The sequence below is a fragment of the Oncorhynchus tshawytscha genome, linkage group LG12 (assembly GCF_018296145.1).
Source record: "Oncorhynchus tshawytscha isolate Ot180627B linkage group LG12, Otsh_v2.0, whole genome shotgun sequence".
Classification (NCBI taxonomy): domain Eukaryota; kingdom Metazoa; phylum Chordata; class Actinopteri; order Salmoniformes; family Salmonidae; genus Oncorhynchus; species Oncorhynchus tshawytscha.
This window is the reverse complement of record NC_056440.1, coordinates 24,888,982-24,904,671: the sequence shown is the minus strand read 5'-3', so window position 1 is coordinate 24,904,671 and position 15,690 is coordinate 24,888,982. Positions and strand designations below refer to the sequence as shown.

The window sequence follows — 15,690 nt, the reverse complement described above, 5'->3', positions numbered from 1 at the left end:
GCACCAGTGTGGGGCAGCAGTAGGCACCAGTGTGGGGCAGCAGTAGGCACCAGTGTGGGGCAGTAGTAGGCACCAGTGTGGGGCAGCAGTAGGCACCAGTGTGGGGCAGCAGTAGGCACCAGTGTGGGGCAGCAGTGCTTGTGATTGTGGACGGGGTGAGGTAATGTTGATGGTGACTCACATAGTCATGGAAGGCCTTGGCCTCACTAGAATGTTCACATGTCTCTCTCCTCTCCGGGGCCGCGCAGTACAGGTCCCAGAACACACTGTAGCACAGGGAGGGCGGGGAGGTTATATACACAGAAGTGCAAAAAACACACAAAAATAACATTATCTTTATCATTATTAATGTTATCATCCTGATATTTCCAGAATGTTACCAGGACCCGTATTCACAGAGGATCTGAGAGTAGGAGTAGGATGGACAAGGTCCCCCTGTCTGACAAGGCAGCTCCCCCCGAAACCTCTCTGAATCAGACTGACTAGGCACCCCACCTTTCCCTTCCCTCTCATTAACATCTAAAAAGGAAAACTGAATTCATTTTAAGGCCCAGCTAAGTCGATTGATAGGTCATTGTCATTTACAACAAGTCATTGACAACAAGTTGTAATAGAGAGGAGGATGAAGATAAATGAGAGTGTGAGGGAATGGAGTGGAAGACATAGTACTGTACTCACCACCACCAAGAGTGGAGGAATCCTGGGGGCTCTCCTAATGTGATGTTCTTCTCCCATCGGATCTACCAGAGAGACAGAAAGACAGAGAGGTTTCAGATAAGGTGTATAAAGTATAGGTGTAGACTCCATTGTACTGTAATATTCATGACATGAAACTAAAGTCTACAAGTATTTTGAGAGTATGTGGAATTGCACATACACATCATTATATACAGTGAGCTCCAAAAGTATTGGGAGAGTGACACATTTTCTGTTGTTTTGGCTCTGTGCTCCAACACTTTGGACTTGAAATGATACAATGACCTTGAGGTTATAGTGCAGACTGTCATCTTTTATTAGAGGGTATTTTCATCCACATCGGGTGAACCATTTATAGCACTTTCTGTACATAGGCCCTTTATTTCAGGGTACCAAAAGTATTGGGACAAATTCACTTATATGTGTATCAAAGTAGTCAAAAGTTTGGTATTTGGTCCCATATTCCTAGAACCCAATGATTAGATCAAGCTTGTGACTCTACATTTGCTATTTGTTTTGGTTGTGTTTCAGATTATTTAATATTTTGTGTTTCAGATTATTTGGGAAAATAATGTATTGTGTCATTTTGGAGTCACTTTAATTGTAAATAAGAATAGAATGTTTCTAAAAACTTCTACATTAATGTGGATGCTACTAATATTATGGATAATCCTGAATGAATTGTTAATAATGATGACGCACAAATATCATACCTCCAAGACATGCTAACCTTTCACCATTACAATAACAGGGGAGGTTAGCATTTGAGGGGATTTATCAAATCAAATTCTATTTGTCCATGCGCCGAATACAACAGGTGTAGACCTTACCGTGAAATGCTTACTGACAAGCCCTTAACCAACAACGCAGTTTAACAAATATTTAGTTAAGAAAATATTTACTAAATAAACAAAAGTTTCAAAAAATACAAATTTTAAGTAACACAATAAAAACATGTTATTTTTTATTTCACCTTTATTTAACCAAGTAGGCCAGTTTAGGAAGGCCATTTACAACTGTGACCTGGCCAAGATTATAATGGCACAAGGCGAGACCCATATGCAGACACAGGAGGCAGATGGTTAGAGACCAAGATGCGTATTAACAATCCAAAAAGGGTAGGCAAGAGAATGGTCGTGGACAGGCAAAAGGTCAAAACCAGTTCAGAGTTACAGAGTTACAGAGTGGCAGGCAGGCTCGAGGTCAGGGCAGGCAGAATGGCAGGCAGGCTTGAGGTCAGGGCAGGCAGAATGGCAGGCAGGCTCGAGGTCAGGGCAGGCAGAATGGCAGGCAGACTCGAGGTCAGGGCAGGCAGAATGGCAGGCAGGCTCGAGGTCAGGGCAGGCAGAATGGCAGGCAGGCTCGAGGTCAGGGCAGGCAGAATGGCAGGCAGGCTCGAGGTCAGGGCAGGCAGAATGGTCAGGCAGGCTTGAGGTCAGGGCAGGCAGAATGGCAGGCAAGCTCGAGGTCAGGGCAGGCAGAATGGTCAGGCAGGCTCGAGGTCAGGGCAGGCAGAATGGTCAGGCAGGCTCGAGGTCAGGGAAGGCAGAATGGCAGGAGGCTCGAGGTCAGGGCAGGCAGAATGGTCAGGCAGGAGGGAATGGAGTCCAGAAAAACAGACAAAGGTCAAAACCAGGAGGACTAGTAAAAGAGAATAGAAAAGTAGGAGCACGGGAAATAACACGCTGGTTGACTTGAACATACAAGACAAACTGGCACAGAGAGACAGGAAACACAAGGATAAATACACTGGGGAAAATAAGCGACACCTGGAGGGGGTGGAGACAATCACAAGGACAGGTGAAACAGACCAGGACTTGACAAAGATAAAGCAAAGCAGTGCGACAAAAACAACACAGAGTTACACATGGGATAAACAAACATACAGTCAATAACACAATAGAAAAAGTAAATGTACAGTGTGTGCAAATGTAGTAAGAGTAGGGAGGTAAGGCAATAAATTGGCCATAGAGGTGAAATAATTACAATTTATCATTAACACTGGAGTGATAGATGTGCAGATGATGATGTGCAAGTAGAGATACTGGGGTGCAAAAGAGCAAAAAAAACAAAAAACAATATAGGGATGAGGTAGTTGGGTGTGCTATTTACAGATGGGCTCTGTACAGGTACAGTGATTGGTAAGCTGCTGTGAAGTTTGATTCTTAAAGTTAGAGAGGGAGTGGTGTCAATGCAAACAGTCCAGGTGGCCATTTAATTAATTGTTCAGCAGTCTTATGGCTTGGGGGGTAGAAGCTGTTAAGGAGCCTTTTGAACCTAGACTTGGAGCTCTGGTAAAGCTTGCTGTGCGGTAGCAGAGAAAACAGTCCATGACTTGTGTGACTGGAGTCTTTGACAATTTGTTGGGCTTTCCTCTGACACCGCCTAGTATATAGGTGCTGGATGGCAGGAAGCTTGGCCCCTGTTATGTACTGAGCCGTACTCACTATCCTCTGTAGCACCTTTCGGTCAGATGCCGAGCAGTTGCCATACCCGGCGGTGATGCAACTGGTCAGGATGCTCTCAATGGTGCAGCTGTATAACTTTGAGGATCTGGGAACCCATGCCAAAAATGTTCAGTCTCCTGAGGGGGAGAAGGCATTGTCGTGCCCTCTTCATAACTGGCTTGGTGTGTTTGGACAATGATAGTTTGTTGGTGATGTGGACGCTAAGGATCTTGAAACTCTCAACGTGCTCCCCTACTGCCCCATCGATGTGAATGGGGGCGTGTTCAGCCCTCCTTTTCCTGTAGTCCACGATAATCTTGTTTGACTTGCTCACGTTGAGGGAAAGGCTGTTATCATGGCACCACACTGCCAGGTCTCTGACGTCCTCCCTAAAGGCTGTCGCAACGCTGTTGGTGATCAGGCCTACCACCGTTGTGTCGTCACCAAACATTTTTTTAAAATGTAAAGGGGGTAGATCAGCTTTAATATTGCAAATAGATTGTAGTGTCCATCAATGTAATTGTCTGCATCACTTCCAATCCCCCTTATATATTTTTTTCAAATATATATACAGTTGAAGTCAGAAATTAACATACACCTTAGCCAAATACATTTAAACTCAGTTTTTCACAATTCCTGACATTTCATCCTCGTAAAAATTCCCTGTCTTAGGTCAGTTAGGATCACCACTTTATTTTAAGAATGTGAAATGCCAGAATAATAGTAGAGAGAATTATTTATTTCAGCTTTTATTTATTTCTTTCATCCCATTCCCAATTAGTATTTGGTAGCATTGCTTTTAAATTGTTTAACTTGGGTAAAATGTGTCGGGTATTCTTCCACAAGCTTCCAACAATAAGTTGGGGGACTTTTGGCCCATTCCTCCTGACAGAGCTGGTTGTAACTGAGTCAGGTTTGTAGGCCTCCTTGCTCGCGCACACTTTTTCAGTTCCGCCCACAAATTTTCTATAGGATTGAAGTCAGGGCTTTGTGATGGCCACTCATATACCTTGACTCTGTCGTCCTTAAGCCATTTTGTCACAACTTTGGAAGTATGCTTGGGGTCATTGTACATTTGGAAGACTCATTTGTGACCAAGCTTTAACTTCCTGCCTGATGTCTTGAGATGTTGCTTCAATATATCCACATAATTTTCCTACCTTATGATGTCATCTATTTTGTGAAGTGCACCAGACCCTCCTGCAGCAAAGCACCCCCACAACATGATGCTGCCACCGTCGTGCTTCACTGTTGGGATGGTGTTCTTCGGCTTGCAAGCCCCCCCTTTTCCTCCAAACATAATGATGGTCATTATGGCCAAACAGTTCTATTTTTGTGTCATCAGACCAGAGGACGTTTCTCCAAAAAGTACGATCTTTGTCCCCATGTGCAGTTGCAACACCGTAGTCTGGCTTTTTTTATGGAGGTTTTGGAGCAATGGCTCTTCCTGGCTGAGCGGCCTTTCAGGTTATGTCGATATAGGACTCGTTTTACTGTGGATATAGATACTTTTGTACTCGTTTCCTCCAGCATCTTCACAAGGTCCTTTGCTGTTGTTCTGGGATTGATTTGCACTTTTCATACCAAAGTACGTTCATTTCTAGGAGACAGAACGCGTCTCCTTCCTGAGCGGTGTGACGCCTGCATGTTTCCATGGTGTTTATACTTGCGTACTATTGTTTGTACAGATGAATGTGGTACTTTCAGGTGTTTGAAAATTGCTCCCAAGGATGAACCAGACTTGTGGAGGTCTCCAATTTTTTTTCTGAGGTCTTGGCTGATTTCTTTTGATTTGTCAAGCAAAGAGGCACTGAGTTTGAAAGTAGGCCTTGAAATACATCCACAGGTACACCTCCAATTGACTCAAATGAAGTGAAATAATCTGTCTGTAAACAATTGTTGGAAAAATTACTTGTGTCATGCACATAAAATTACTTGTGTCATTACTTGTGTCATGCACATAGTTTGCCAAAACTATAGTATGTTAACAAGAAATTTGTGGAGTGGTTGAAAAACGAGTTTTAATGACTTCAACCTAAGTGCATGTAAACCTCCGACTTCAACTGTACATATTGATGGATTCTGGGTTCTAACTCCTAAACTTGAAATAGGGTTAATTATCATGTATTCTATTGAGATATTGAGTGCTATAGTTTAGAAGGTCTACACCAGAAGGTAATGGTTATCTGTAGGAGGAAGGTATATGGTGTGTGCAATTAAGCTTGGAATGTACTGAGTGTAGGGAAAACGATCACGTGGCAGGCATTGATAAGGGGAGAGAGTCATGGATTAGTGATGAAGGGGGTCGAGGTCAGGTCAGATCATGTTAAGGGAGAAGGAACAGATTATTGCCCGTAGCACTAAATTTCCTGCCTAGTAATGAAGATACAATGTTTAGCGAGGAGGAGGAGACTCCATCCAAAGTGGGGTACATATACACCACCATTATTGTAAAGATGTTTTTGTCAGTTCAGCTGTTCGATCCTTCTGGAAGAATAAACGTGTTTTAAGCTTTCACAGTGTCCGTCGAATTCTTACTCGACTAATAATAATAATTAGACACTAACAATATACATACATTACCGTTCAAAAGTTTGGGTCAGCTGGCCGGTGTGTTTACGGACATATTCAATCAATCCCTATACCAGTCTGCTGTTCCCACATGCTTCAAGAGGGCCACCATTGTTCCTGTTCCCAAGAAAGCTAAGGTAACTGAGCTAAATGACTACCGCCCGTAGCACTCACATCCGTCATCATGAAGTGCTTTGAGAGACTAGTCAAGGACCATATCACCTCCACCCTACCTGACACCCTTGACCCACTCCAATTTGCTTACCGCCCAAATAGGTCCACAGACGATGCAATCTCAACCACACTGCACACTGCCCTAACCCATCTGGACAAGAGGAATACCTATGTGAGAATGCTGTTCATCGGCTACAGCTCGGCATTCAACACCATAGTACCCTCCAAGCTCGTCATCAAGCTCGAGACCCTGGGTCTCGACCCCGCCCTGTGCAACTGGGTACTGGACTTCCTGACGGGCCGCCCCCAGGTGGTGAGGGTAGGCAACAACATCTCCTCCCCGCTGATCCTCAACACTGGGGCCCCACAAGGGTGCGTTCTGAGCCCTCTCCTGTACTCCCTGTTCACCCACGACTGCGTGGCCATGCACGCCTCCAACTCAATCATCAAGTTTGCGGACGACACAACAGTGGTAGGCTTGATTACCAACAACGACGAGACGGCCTACAGGGAGGAGGTGAGGGCTCGGAGTGTGGTGTCAGGAAAATAACCTCACACTCAACGTCAACAAATCTAAGGAGATGATTGTGGACTTCAGGAAACAGCAGAGGGAACACCCCCATCCACATCGATGGAACAGTAGTGGAGAGGGTAGCAAGTTTTAAGTTCCTCGGCATACACATCACAGACAAACTGAATTGGTCCACTCACACAGACAGCATCGTGAGGAAGGCGCAGCAGCGCCTCTTCAACCTCAGGAGGCTGAAGAAATTCGGCTTGTCACCAAAAGCACTCACAAACTTCTACAGATGCACAATCGAGAGCAACCTGGCGGGCTGTATCACCGCCTGGTATGGCAACTGCACCGCCCTCAACCGTAAGGCTCTCCAGAGGGTAGTGAGGTCTGCACAACGCATCACCGGGGGCAAACTACCTGCCCTCCAGGACACCTACACCACCCGATGCTACAGGAAGGCCATAAAGATCATCAAGGACATCAACCACCCGAGCCACTGCCTGTTCACCCCGCTGTCATCCAGAAGGCGAGGTCAGTACAGGTGCATCAAAGCTGGGACCGAGAGACTGAAAAACAGCTTCTATCTCAAGGCCATCAGACTGTTAAACAGCCACCACTAACATTGAGTGGCTACTGCCAACACACTGTCAATGACACTGACTCTACTCCAGCCACTTTAATCATGGGAATTGATGGGAAATGATGTAAATATATCACTAGCCACTTTAAACAATGCTACCTTATATAATGTTACTTACCCTACATTGTTCTTCTCATATGCATACGTTGATACTGTACTCTATATCATCGACTGCATCCTTATGTAATACATGTATCACTAGCCACTTTAACTATGCCACTTGGTTTACATACTTATCTCATATGTATATACTGTACTCGATATCATCTACTGTATCTTGCCTATGCTGCTCTGTACCATCACTCATTCATATATCCTTATGTACATATTCTTTATCCCCTTACACTGTGTATAAGACAGTAGTTTTTTTGGAATTGTTAGTTAGATTACTTGCTCGTTATTACTGCATTGTCGGAACTAGAAGCACAAGCATTTCGCTACACTCGCATTAACATCTGCTAACCATGTGTATGTGACAAATAAAATTTGATTTGATTTGATTTAGAAATGTCCTTGTTTTTGAAAGAAGAGCACATTGTTTGTCTATTAAAATAACATCAAATTGATCAGATAGAGTGTAGACATTGTTAATGTTGTAAATGACTATTGTAGCTGGAAACGGCTGATTTTGTATGGAATATCTACATAGGGTAACTGAGGCCCATTATCAGCAACCATCACTCCTGTGTTCCAAAGGCACGTTGTGTTAGCTAATCCAAGTTTAGCTAAAAAAAGGCTAATTGATCATTAGAAAACCCTTTTGCTATTATGTTAGCACAGCTGAAAACTGTTGTGCTGTTAAAGAAGCAATACAACTGTCCTTCTTTAGACTAGTTGAGTATCTGGAGCATCAGCATTTGTGGGTTCGATTACAGGCTCAAAATGGCCAGAAACAAATAACTTTCTTCTGGAACTTGTCAGTATTCTTGTTCTGAGAAATTAAGGCAATTCCATGCAAGAAATGGCCAAGAAACTGAAGATCTCGTACAACGCTTTGTACTACTCCCTTCACAGAACAGAGCAAACTGTACTTTTTCCCTCTTGGACTTTCCTCTCCCATTTTTGTGGTAAATCCACAATTAGTTGGTTGTAATTTTGGGTAGACATTTCCATATATTTTTCTTTGCTGCATGTGTGACATTACTCCACCAGTCCAATTTCTGATATACAGTGCCCTGCGAAAGTATTCGGCCCCCTTGAACTTTGCGACCTTTTGCCACATTTCAGGCTTCAAACATAAAGATATAAAACTGTATTTTTTGTGAAGAATCAACAACAAGTGGGACACAATCATGAAGTGGAACGACATTTATTGGATATTTCAAACTTTTTTAACAAATCGAAAAATTGGGCGTGCAAAATTATTCAGCCCCCTTAAGTTAATACTTTGTAGCGCCACCTTTTGCTGCGATTACAGATGTAAGTCGCTTGGGGTATGTCTCTATCAGTTTTGCACATCGAGAGACTGAAATTTTTCCCACTCCTCCTTGCAAAACAGCTCGAGCTCAGTGAGGTTGGATGGAGAGCATTTGTGAACAGCAGTTTTCAGTTCTTTCCACAGATTCTCGATTGGATTCAGGTCTGGACTTTGACTTGGCCATTCTAACACCTGGATATGTTTATTTTTGAACCATTCGATTGTAGATTTTGCTTTATGTTTTGGATCATTGTCTTGTTGGAAGACAAATCTCCGTCCCAGTCTCAGGTCTTTTGCAGACTCCATCAGGTTTTCTTCCAGAATGGTCCTGTATTTGGCTCCATCCATCTTCCCATCAATTTGAACCATCTTCCCTGTCCCTGCTGAAGAAAAGCAGGCCCAAACCATGATGCTGCCACCACCATGTTTGACAGTGGGGATGTGTGTTCAGGGTGATGAGCTGTGTTGCTTTTACGCCAAACATAACGTTTTGCATTGTTGCCAAAAAGTTAAATTTTGGTTTCATCTGACCAGAGCACCTTCTTCCACATGTTTGGTGTGTCTCCCTGGTGGCTTGTGGCAAACTTTAAACAACACTTTTTATGGATATCTTTAAGAAATGGCTTTCTTCTTGCCACTCTTCCATAAAGGCCAGAATTGTGCAATATACGACTGATTGTTGTCCTATGGACAGAGTCTTCCACCTCAGCTGTAGATCTCTGCAGTTCATCCAGAGTGATCATGGGCCTCTTGGCTGCATCTCTGATCAGTCTTCTCCTTGTATGAGCTGAAAGTTTAGAGGGACGGCCAGGTCTTGGTAGATTTGCAGTGGTCTGATACTCCTTCCATTTCAATATTATCGCTTGCACAGTGCTCCTTGGGATGTTTAAAGCTTGGGAAATCTTTTTGTATCCAAATCCGGCTTTAAACTTCTTCACAGCAGTATCTCGGACCTGCCTGGTGTGTTCCTTGTTCTTCATGATGCTCTCTGCGCTTTTAACGGACCTCTGAGACTATCACAGTGCAGGTGCATTTATACGGAGACTTGATTACACACAGGTGGATTGTATTTATCATCATTAGTCATTTAGGTCAACATTGGATCATTCAGAGATCCTCACTGAACTTCTGGAGAGAGTTTGCTGCACTGAAATTAAAGGGGCTGAATAATTTTGCACGCCCAATTTTTCAGTTTTTGATTTGTTAAAAAAGTTTGAAATATCCAATAAATGTCGTTCCACTTCATGATTGTGTCCCACTTGTTGTTGATTCTTCACAAAAAAATACAGTTTTATATCTTTATGTTTGAAGCCTGAAATGTGGCAAAAGGTCGCAAAGTTCAAGGGTGCCGAATACTTTCGCAAGGCACTGTAATTGACAAAGATTATACATTTCTTTAAATAAAAAATAAATGTTTTTCTCTATTAGTATATTTGAGTTTAACAACAATATTTTTTGTATTATTTTGTTCTGTTTTTTTCAGGTGGATTAAATTGAAATTGTAACCAAATTGAAATTGTAGCTTTTTTTAAAACTAGCAATATTTGGGAGATTATTTCCTATTCAAATAACTGAAAGTGTGTGGTTGTAATCTGAATAAAGGGAAAAAGGCCATTATTGAGCATGGGGTGAGACATTGTTATTCATTTGTGAGAGAACCAGTTTGGATTTAAGTATAACTTTTGTATGACTGAAGCCTTTAGTGAGAGGTCTAATGCTTTAATATGTAATCATTTCTACCCTCCGAAATCATATTCATCATAAAAAATAAGCCTGTTTCATTTTGCCTGGTTTGTTATCAGCGAACTTAATGATGGTGTTGGAGTCGTGCTTGGTGAACAGGGAGTACAGGAGAGGGCTAAGCGCGCACCCCTGAGGGGCCGCCGTGTTGAGGATCAGTGTGGCAGGTGTATTGTTGCCTACTCTTACCACCTGGGGGCAGCCAGTCAGGAAGTCCAGGATCCAGTTCCAGATGGAGGTGTTTACTCCCAGGGTACTTAGCTTAGTGATGAGCTTTGTGGCACTATGGTGTTGAACGCTGAGCTGTAGTCAATGAACAGCATTCTCACATAAGTGTTCCTTTTGTCCGGGTGGGAAAGGGCAGTGTGGAGTGTGATTGAGATTGCGTAATCTGTGGAATTGTTGGGGCGGTATGGGTCTAGGGTGGGTCTAGGGTTTCCAGGATGATGGTGTTGATATGAGCCATGACCAGCCTTTCAAAGCACTTCATGTCTACTGATGTGAGTGCTACGGGGCGGTAGTCATTTAAGCAGGTTACCTTCGCTTTCTTGGGCACAGGGACAATGGTGGTCTGCTTGAAACAGGTATTACAGACTTGCATTACAGACGTCCTGAGTACATGTCCTGGTAATCCGTCTGGGAATGTTGACCTGTTTAAAGGTCTTGCTCATATCGGCTAAGGAGAGCATGATCACACAGTTGTCCAGAACAGCTGGTGCTCTCATGCATGCTTCAGTGTTGCTTGCCTCAAAGCAAGCATAAAAGTAATTTAGCCCGTCTGGTAGGCTCAAGTCAGTGGGCAGCTCACGGTTAGGAATCCCTTTGTAACCCATAATAGTCACCCGACGAGTGTCAGAGCCGGTGTAGTAGGATTCAATCTTAGTCCTGTATTGACGCTTTGCCTGTTTGATGGTTTGTCTGAGGGCATAGTGGGATTTATTATAACCAGTGAAGCCAGCAGGACAGGGGTCTTCTGTGCGTTTACTTGATCAATAATATCAAAAAGACGGCGAATGTTATCAGAAGAGTATCTGTCTCTAATAAATCCAGTTTGGTCCGCTTTATTATTTTGGGAAGAAGAGTGTTTAGTCTTTTGGCCAGCAATTTGGTAATTATTTTATAGTCGAAATCCAACAAGGTTATGGGCCGGAAGGACAAGCAGGACATTACCGTGTCCTTTTTGAGCAACACTGTAATGCGAGCTGTGTGCATTGAGTTTGGGAGAACTCAGTTTTTGCAAAAATCCTCCAGCATTGGCATGAAGATAGGGCTGAGCTGGGGCCAAAAAGCTTTGTAGAACTCTCTGGGGAATCCATCTGGGCCTGGGGACTTATTAGGTGGCATGGAGGTAATTGCCTCCAGGATCTCCTCAGGAGTGAAGGGGGAGTTGAGATCTTCTTGGTCGGTCTCTGATAGTTTAGGTAGCGAGATTCCCTCTAGGAAAGAGTGGAGTTCTGCCTCCGTGTGTTTTTTCTCAGAGGTATATAGTTTACAGTAAAAATCATGAAAAGTTAAATTGATCTCTTTTGGGTCATATGTGACCTCGTCCTCTGCTGTTCGGATAGCCATGATTGTACGCTCTGACTGCTCCTTTTTTAATTGGTAAGCAAGCAATCTACTGGGCCTATTGCTATACTCATGGTATTTCTGTTTAGTAAAAAAAACTTCTTTTTTTATCTCCCGAGTGTAGTCCAAATGCAGTTTGGCTTTGGCTGCTTTAAGGTGACTCCAGGAGGTGCTGTCTAGGGATTGTTTATGTATTTTTTCACAGCATTCCAGCTCCCTCTCAAGATCTAGCCTGTGTGCTTCCATTGCTTTTTTCTTAGAGGAAGCATATGCAATTAATGACCTCTTAGTGTGGCTTTAGCAGCGTCCCACATTGTGGCCGGAGAAACAGGAGAATCTTTGTTGTCTTGTGTGTAGTTGTCTATCCATGTAGTTACCAATGTATGGAACGCTTTGTTTGATAGCATGGAGGTGTTTCCAGCTCTTTGACCTCGGGATGTTTTTGCAGAGGTCAAAGCGGAGGTGGACAAAGGCGTGATCTGAAAGTGCTATGGGTCCGATTGTACATGTGGCTGAATTTATGAAACTCTTTGGGATAAAAATGTAATCTATACGGGAGTAGGTGGTATGGACGTTAGAGTAGTTTGTATAGTCCAGAGATGAGCTATTAGTCTCTCTCCAGATATCTATCAGTCCCATCTCTTTAGTAAGAGAGTTCAACATCTTTGCAGATCTAGGATTTGTGGTGGGGACTTGAGATGATTTGTCTAGGGTTGGGTTAAGGGTACAATTAAAATCTCCAGCCACCACACCAAAGGAAACACAATGCTCATAGAACAGGGTTATCATTTTTGACATGAAGGCAGGAGTATCTGTGTTAGGGGCGTATATGTTTAATATAGTAATTGGTTGACCATATAGTGACCCAGTTATCAAAATAAATCTCCCCTCCGGATCAGATATGTTTTTGTCAATTATGAATGGAACATTTTTATGGATAAGTATGGCTGTGCCTCTGCTGTTTGATTTGAAAGATGAGAAATACACCTGTCCCACCCAGGCTCTGCGGAGTTTGGCATGTTCAGCATCACAGAGGTGTGTCTCTTGTAATAGCGCGATGTCTGCTTTTTCCTTTTTTAGAGCACATAGTATCTTTTTCCGTTTTACTGCATGCCCTAGACCATGGCAGTTCCATGTCAATAGATTTAAGGTACTAGTCATCGTCATCGAGCAGTAATCGAACTTTAGTGCAAGTCATCTCTGGGTAAAAGTGGATAGTAGTTACAGCTGCGTTCACATAAAAGGAAAGTAAATGGTGTACATGAAATAATAATCTCTGAACACCCCAGCCGAGTTCCCAAACAACTCAACACATCCTGTTGGGTATATTACCCCCCCGCTCAGTCTCAATCCTGTGTTCTGAAAAAAACAAAAACCGGGAACAGTTAGCAACGCACAACGTCTCCCTCTCCCCACCAAAGAAATGCCTCATCCTCTCCACCCCGCGTTGAGTAAATGACAACGTAGCCCCCGTCCAGTCCACACTAAAAGAGGGAGAAAATAAAATCAATAGCCCAGCCTACATATACCTTCCCCAAGGGACATGGGGAACCCCAAGTAATAATAGCAACAAAAAAACAGGCAAATAAAAGTAGGCTGAAACATTAGTAGGCCTAGGTTAGGCTATAGAGCCTATCCCTCAGCTAAAGGAAAATAAATATAAATTGGACGGCTATAATGACATTTAGCGGGGCGGGTGGGTCTTTGGATATCGGCTATATGTTGTCTTACCTCCTTTAGTAATAGCATTAATCGCATTTAGTCATTGGTCTGTTTCTCATTGACCAGGATTGTCTTTAAAAAAAAACGTTTTGCCTCTTTGGGAGTTTTGAAGTGTCGCAAGGCTCCTTGGTGAAGAATCCTGAGCTCATTTGGGTACTTGAATCCCCTGAAGATGCCTCGGTCAATTGAGTATTTCTTCACCTCGCCAAACTCTCGGCGCTTTCGACGTATTCCAGCTGGCAGGTCCTGGTGTAAAGTGAGTTTGGTGTTTCCCACAGTGATGGTGTTGTTTTTCGCCGCCTGTAGGACTCGTTCCTTGTCGGTGAATCTCAGGAAACGTATGGTGATTGGGTGCGGTGGTTGTCTGGCTGCTAGTGGGGGCCTCAGTGCTCGGTGAGCTCTCTCGAGTTCTATGGGCCTGTCGGTGGACAGGTGGAGCCACTCGGGAAGTTTGTCTTGCAGGTAGCGGATCAGTGGCATGTTTCCCTCTTCTTTTTCACCCAGATTGAATAGAACACAATTATTCCTTCGCCCCCTGTTTTCCAGGTCCTCTGTTTTCTCTTCCAGATGCTCTATTTTCTTTTTCGCACATGCTATTGTTTCCATGGCATCTGTCAATAAGTTTTCCATGGATAGGATTCGCCCCTCTGCCTCGTCCAGGTGCCCCGCGTTTATGGTTATCTTGTTGTTGATGTCAGGCAAAGCGTTTTCCAGGATTGTCACCTTGCCCCCTATCGCACTGAGCTGAGAATTAATGGCATCTAATTTAGTGTTTAGTTCTGTACGTTGGGATCTCAACTCAGAAAGGATGTCTTCGACAGAGTGCGAGGTTGGTTCAAGGGTCACGTGATTCTCCCCATTGTATCATTTTAAAGTGCTGGAGCACAGAGACAATACTTTTGGAGCTCACTGTAATTGCATCATTGAGGTGTGTGTGTGTATGTGTGTACTATAAACCTTACAGAGCACAGAGCCCATTATTAGTTGTGTGTCCGTGGGACTGTTCCATATGGACATGCACCAGCCTGAGAGGTGAACCCTCTTACACCCCTGTGTTTGCCCCATCACTATGTTTCCTTTCACTCGGTCTCTCTCGCTTTTTTCAGAACTTAGCATAACACAAGGTCAACGCAAGCAGTGACATCATCCTCTGGGCTAAACCTGATTTATGGTCACTCACACATGCACAACACACACACCAGAGGAGACTTGTGAGAGGAGCTATAGGAGGACCGGCTCATTGTAATGGTTGGAATGAAATAAATGGAACGGTATCAAACACATCAAACATATGGAAACCACATTTTTGACTTCATTCCATTCCAGCCATTACAATGAGCCTGTCCTCCAATAGCTCCTCCCACCAGCCTCCTCTGATACACACACACACACACACACACACACACACAAACACATGTGACTGAGCGACGGTGGAGAGTGGCTGTCTGAGGAAACTGTACACAATGGGGCAACTGTCAGGGTATTGTTTAGGCTGGCTCTGGGAGTGATATCACTCGGCATTAGAAGGTTTTCATGACTGCAGCCTGATCAGAGTTCATCAAAGTCAATGTTTTATCAACCGTGAACACAGCAGGAGAAGCGGTTTGGATTTGGCCCTGAGGTTGGGTTGGGTCTCAGGGATTGCATGCCAAATAGCACACTATTCACTGGTCAAAATGAGTGCACTAAATAGGGAATAGGGTTCCACTCGGGAACTAGTTAACATCTCAGCCTGGAGGTGTCAACAGATGTGTGTGGTAAACACAGCTCTGTGTAGATAACCTGTCTTTACAACCATGTTCCTCTCCTTCAGTAGGAACTATGGTAGTGGGGGAAGGAGGGACGGCTGTGTTTATATACATCCCTGTCTCAACTAATGCTCTCAGTTCCCACACTCAAACCCTCTCCTTTCCTCTCCCCCATCTCCGGAAGACAGACAGAGTGATATGACATGGATGCCAGAGAGGAAAGAGTGTGTGTGCGTGCATGTGAGGAGGGAGGAAGTGGGAGAGTGGAGCCAGCTGATGCATCTGCATCCTCTATCCCTTTTCTTTCTTTCTTTTGCATTTTAATTTACAGTGATTTAGAGAAGTATACTGGCTTCAACTTCCAAACCTCTTTACCTTAACAGAGAGAGAGAGAGAGTGAGAGAGAGAGATGCCAGTGTAAGCTGTCAGCAAGGTGGTGTATTGTAACTCTC

General features: G+C 43.7%; 1 protein-coding gene across 1 annotated transcript in view; it reads right to left on the bottom strand.

Moving 5' to 3' along the window:
- Positions 1-15,690, bottom strand: part of LOC112262776 (single-stranded DNA-binding protein 2) — a 126,830-nt gene that overhangs the window by 61,445 nt on the left and 49,695 nt on the right. Inside the window, exons 3-4 of the mRNA XM_042331474.1 lie at positions 679-740; positions 182-266 (exon numbers count right to left, since the gene is read on the bottom strand). Of these exons, the coding sequence (XP_042187408.1) occupies positions 182-266; positions 679-740 (147 nt within the window). The remainder of the gene's footprint in view (positions 1-181; positions 267-678; positions 741-15,690) is intronic.